General features: G+C 43.6%; 1 protein-coding gene across 4 annotated transcripts in view; it reads left to right on the top strand.

Moving 5' to 3' along the window:
* The window catches only part of b4galnt2 (beta-1,4-N-acetyl-galactosaminyltransferase 2 (SID blood group)), a 52,857-nt gene extending 49,404 nt beyond the window's left edge, over positions 1-3,453 (top strand). For all 4 annotated transcript variants that reach the window (XM_003222656.4, XM_062958170.1, XM_062958168.1 and 1 more), the window contains exon 11: positions 1,717-3,453. In XM_003222656.4, the coding sequence (XP_003222704.3) occupies positions 1,717-1,928 (212 nt within the window). In that variant the 3' untranslated portion in view covers positions 1,929-3,453. The remainder of the gene's footprint in view (positions 1-1,716) is intronic.
* The last annotated feature ends 2,609 nt before the right edge of the window (positions 3,454-6,062 follow it).

Raw genomic sequence — 6,062 nt, forward strand, 5'->3', positions numbered from 1 at the left:
ACAACCTTCCTTATTTCGGGACCCTCTGCTCCAGCTGTTTCTTAAAGGCTATAAGAACCTACACCCGCCTTCCTCGCTCCCTTCGCCGGCTTGGAGTCTGGAACTGGTCCTTTCGCAACTATCAAAACCTCCATTCGAGCCGATGGCGTCGAACGATTTATCCCATCTTTCCTGGAAGACCGCGTTTCTTGTGGCGATAACATCTGCTAGGCGGGCCAGTGAAATCACGGCCCTGCGGTCCGACCCACCGTATATCCGCTTCCATGACGACAAAGTAGTTCTTCGGACAGATGTAACATGCCTCCCCAAAGTGGTCTCCCACTTCCATATGACTCAGGACATCGTTCTGCCCTCCTTTTTTCCAAATCCCTCTTCTCCACTGGAGGCAGCTCTACACTCTTTGGATGTCAAGAGGGCCTTGCTGTATTACATCCACAGGACGGCCCCACATAGGAAGTCGCCAAGGCTTTTTGTTAAGTACCGGAAGGATGCTATGGGGCTCCCGGTATCCTCCCAGCGGCTGGCATCCTGGATAACGTCAATGATTCGCCTCGCCTACCAGATGGCAGGGAAGGAACCTCCACTGCACCTAGTGGCTCACTCCACCAGGGCCCTATCAACGTCTCAAGCCTTCCTAAGAGGTGTTCCATTAGATGACATCTGCAAGGCAGCCACCTGGGCTGCACCGTCCACCTTCGTATCTCATTACAAGCTGGACATCCAAGCGAAGAGGGACGCCGCCTTTGGCAGAGCCGTTTTGTTTTCCTGCGTGGCATGACCCGCCTCCAAGGTTAGTAGCTTGCTAGTCACCCATATGTACGCATTTCACAGACTCCACGACGAAGAAGTATGGGTTGCTTACCTGTAACCATGTTTCTTCGAGTGGTAGTCTGTGAAATTCGTACAGCCCCGCCCGTCCTCCCCGTTGATGTCATGCCTCGGTGTCTCAGCTGCTGTCTTGCGGCTGGGAACTGAGGCGGAGCCCCCGCCTCGGGCTTATATAGTATATGGGGAGAATGGGCGGGGCCTCCGCCATTTCTAACGTTTCAAAGCTTCTAGAATGTTCCGAAATCTGCGCAGGCGCATTGGGAAACCCATATGTACGAATTTCACAGACTACCACTCGAAGAAACATGGTTACAGGTAAGCAACCCATACTTCTGCCAACCTAGCAGTTCGAAAACATGCAAATGTGAGTAGATCAATAGGTACCACTCCTGTGGGAAGATAACGGCACTCCATGCAGTCATGCCAGCCACATGACTTTGGAGGCGTCTACTGACAACGCCGGCTCTTCAGCTTAGAAATGGAGATGAGCACCAACCCCCAGAGTCAGACATGACTAGACTTAATGAGAGGGGAAAACCTTTACCTTTACCTATGTAGTCCAAGCTCTTGCCATATAGGGCTAAAGCACCCCTGAAAGATGCTCATCCAACCAGTTTAAAGCCTTCCAAAGATAGTCACCCTCTGGGGAAATCTATTGCAGTGTTGAACAGCGTGCAATAAAAAAAGAACTCAGAACTGCTTTAGTTGTTTATTCCTGGAGTGGTGTGTTATGACTGGAGGCTCACTTCATCTGAAACCAACCCCCTCATAACATTCAGTGAATGAGGCAGGGTTATGGTATGATAACATTAAGACACGGAATTGCCCTATGTCTTAATTTGTTCTCTTATTTAACTAACTTCTGCCATTCCCTGATTTTCATTCCAGAATATTTTGTAGACGGACTGGGGCGTTTACGAGTAGGTTCCTGCTATCACGTGGATGTGGGTCACCAGCCTCATGATCCTGCCAAGGATTTGGAAGAGCGTAAAGCCGAACACACATATAGTAAATTCCGGGCCAACACACAGGAACAGGTCCAGTTTAAGCTGGCTTTACAGTTCTTTAAAAACAGGATGAAATGCTTCTCACAGGGATGACTGCTCTCTTTCATGGATGCTCTCCGTATCCTATCGCCCAAGGTGACAAGTTTCCTTATGGCCTTGGACTGGACTCAAGATGCTATGGTTTGGTTTTACAGCCACAGGTTGGCCATGGATTTATAAAACCACTGAATTAAAAAGGAAGTTCTGTTTACAGCTCACTTTTAAGGAACTACTGAGAAAGTTTAGAGGAAGGATTTCCACTTGGGTCTCCCTCCAAAATAATAGGTTTTGCAAGTCTTGGTATGTCGTAAACTAGTTTTTAATGCATTTAGCTTAATTTGTATGGATCTATGTTATGTTTATTTATGTTCAATTTTTGGTTAGTTTTACAAGTTATATTGAGATTGCTTTACCTATTGTTTTGATTTGTTGTTTATCTGTTTCTGGCATTATTTGCCACTTTTGTTACTCATTGGAAAGCGCCCTGAGTCCCCTCAGGAAGATAGGGAGGATTATAAATAAGGCATTATTATTCTCCCACACCTATGTCCACATCACTCTTGAATGCAGGACAGAATTGTTTCCACTACAGAAAGGCTGACATTCAGAGAACTGAGATCATTGTCTGTATAAATGATGGTGTAATTTGAACTAAAAGGAAATGATTCGTCATGCTTGTATATATACACAATATCACTGGGGTGTTTACATAAGCTTGTGCAAGCAAACTTCTTCATTATGACCCCACTTTCCCAAACTAAATTACCTTGAGAACAAATAAATAATCACTTTCGAATGTCATATTCTCTTTAAAAATGCCTCCAGGTTCTTTTGAACCTCTGTTATTTTAGTCTAAGCTGAGGTAACTAGTAGCAATCTGTGGAGGGGGTTTGTAAGATTACAAGAATTTTTTTTAATTTTAAAAAACGTTTAAACAGGAAAGCAGATCTTGGGAACACATAGTTGATGAAAAGTAACTTGCAAGTTCTGGTATGTATGTGTTCAAATACCTCCTATTGTGTTTTTAATTATTTTTAATTTGCTTCCATTCATTAATGCCATTTGCTCTGTGCTGCTAAGGGATAGGGGAGGTGTCTCAGTAAGGAATGCTGCAGGTAAGGAGTTGGTGATGAGGGGACAGATAACGGCTTAAGTGAGAGTGGAGAAAGTTTCACATTGTGCTACTCACATGCAAGAATGTTGCTTGGGGGTAACAGCTTTGCCTCAGGCAGGCAGTTCTCTACTCCCAACCTGGGAACTACAACATCCACCACACCACAGGTGTTACTGATCTGCAGCTTTCACCATGCCTCAGCATTGGCTAATGCCAGCCAGGGCTGATCGGATTTAGACTCCAATGGTATCTAGGGGACTCCAAGTTGTCTTCTCTGCTGTCCTTAACCTTACAGTACCTAATTTAAGATAAGTGGGATTGAAGACTCGTAAGATCTTCTGCTTTCCAGCACGTCTCTGTAACCCAAACTCTTTTCCTATTTTATATTGTAAGCCCTTTGGACCAAGAGTGGGTGTCACCTCCACTTTGTAAACTATTGTATAAATAAATAGTTCTATACAAGTTGATTGATACAGTATAATTATTTGAATTATAATTATTGAGATGTGTCCAGAGGAGGGAGACTAAAATGATCAAGGGTCTGGAGAACAAGCCCTATGAGCAGCAGCTTCAACAGCTAGACATGTTTAGCCTGCAGAAGAGAAGGCTGAGAGACATGATAGTCATGTATAAATATGTGAGGGGAAGTCATAGGCAGGAGGGAGCAAGCTTGTTTTCTGTCCTGGAGACTAGGACGCGGAACAATGGCTTCAAATTACAGGAATGGAGATTCCATTAGGAAAATTAGGAAGAACTTCCTCACTGTGAGAGCTGTACAGTCCACAGACCCTGACCCCCAACTAAATCTATGCAGTTATAACCCCAGTCTGCTCAGCAGTGAAAATTGTAAGCTTTTGTTTGAAGAGGAAAATCTGCCACAGATTTCTTTTCCACCGCTGAAGAGAAATTGGCTCTTTGGGACCTTGTTTCTTGATATGGTGTATCTTCCTGAAAGGGCAACTAAATCACACTTCAGCACTGGCACTGGCAGAGTTCTTATCCAGTAGCCTAGATGGATCAAATCAGTCCAGTGAGCACTGAACCACTAGTGTGGCACCAAGGTGAAGATCATTACCTTGGTCTAAACATTTGCCATTTGAGCCAGTTGGTCGCTCTGCCTAATAGGAGGACTGTCACACAGCTCTGGATGCAGGATTGGATTGGGAATAGGAAGATAGGAAATCTCCTTATATCCAGCCAGGCCTCATGACCAAGAATGGCTGAGGCCCTTTCCACACTGCCCCAATATCCCAGATTATCTGTTTATCCCAAATTATCTGGCAGTGGAAACTCATATAATCCAGTTTAAAGCAGATAATTTGGGATCAGATCCTGAGATATAAGGCAAAGGGTGTTTACCATGGTCTTCCTCTGAGCTAGGGCGACCTGCCCAAGGTCATCCAGTGAGTTTCCATGGCTGAAGAGGGACTAAATATCTTTTCTCCCAGAGTCCTTGTCCAACATTCAAACCATTAACACTACTCTGATTCTGGCTGAGACATCTGGGCTACAAATCAAGGAATATATTTTTTCGAATCCCATTTTAGACATGAACATACTTGGCAGCCTTCTGAAAGATGTTCGCTTTCAGTCACTTTGACTAAAATCTGCAGTGGAAGTAGAAAGATAATAAATCTCACTTTACAGCAGAGGGGAACCCTAAGCCCTTTTGGGCTACCCAGAAACCTTTTCTATTGGCTATTCTGGCTTCTGAGGACCCATACACCTGAAATACCAAGAGTTCGCCATCCAACCCCTTACCTGTGAGCTTTGAAGAATCACACTTGAAAGAGCCACACAAACATTTAAGTCTTAAATCAGAGAACAAGCTAAAAGATTGGCATTTTTTCTTCTTTTATTTTAAAAAAATGAAACAGTGGAGTAAAGCAGTTTGTGGCAAATATCAAGCTGGAAGATTAAAATGGAGTCAGTGTCCATCTGTAATCACAACTTTGGATCTGAGCCAACTTAACCTGCCTCATGCAAAAACAAAAAAACAAGGGGTCAAAGAACAGAGATTAGAAATGGAAATTAAAGGGAGAAAAGTTTTTCTCTGAAAAAACATTCTTTTACAGTTGATCAAAGAAAATTGTCAAAGAGTACAGCCTATCAGAGACAGGTGCTGAACTCACAATGATTTCAATTGCATCCAACAGAAAGGAGAAAACAATTTGACATATTTCTTGAAGTCACTGCAGTATAGCATAGCAGATAGATTTCTTGTCCAAATTCACAGAAGGGTGTAATTTTTAAAATAAACATGATTTGTCCAATAAGATGATAACAATTGATTGCTGCGACAGAAGATAATCTTGATATGGTGTATCTTCCTGAAAGGGCAACTAAATCACACTTCAGCACTGGCACTGGCAGAGTTCTTATCCAGTAGCCTAGATGGATCAAATCAGTCCAGTGAGCACTGAACCACTAGTGTGGCACCAAGGTGAAGATCATTACCTTGGTCTAAACATTTGCCATTTGAGCCAGTTGGTCGCTCTGCCTAATAGGAGGACTGTCACACAGCTCTGGATGCAGGATTGGATTGGGAATAGGAAGATAGGAAATCTCCTTATATCCAGCCAGGCCTCATGACCAAGAATGGCTGAGGCCCTTTCCACACTGCCCCAATATCCCAGATTATCTGTTTATCCCAAATTATCTGGCAGTGGAAACTCATATAATCCAGTTTAAAGCAGATAATTTGGGATCAGATCCTGAGATATAAGGCAAAGGGTGTTTACCATGGTCTTCCTCTGAGCTAGGGCGACCTGCCCAAGGTCATCCAGTGAGTTTCCATGGCTGAAGAGGGACTAAATATCTTTTCTCCCAGAGTCCTTGTCCAACATTCAAACCATTAACACTACTCTGATTCTGGCTGAGACATCTGGGCTACAAATCAAGGAATATATTTTTTCGAATCCCATTTTAGACATGAACATACTTGGCAGCCTTCTGAAAGATGTTCGCTTTCAGTCACTTTGACTAAAATCTGCAGTGGAAGTAGAAAGATAATAAATCTCACTTTACAGCAGAGGGGAACCCTAAGCCCTTTTGGGCTACCCAGAAACCTTTTC

The sequence above is a fragment of the Anolis carolinensis genome, chromosome 6, assembly GCF_035594765.1.
Source record: "Anolis carolinensis isolate JA03-04 chromosome 6, rAnoCar3.1.pri, whole genome shotgun sequence".
NCBI classification, from domain to species: Eukaryota; Metazoa; Chordata; class Lepidosauria; order Squamata; family Dactyloidae; genus Anolis; species Anolis carolinensis.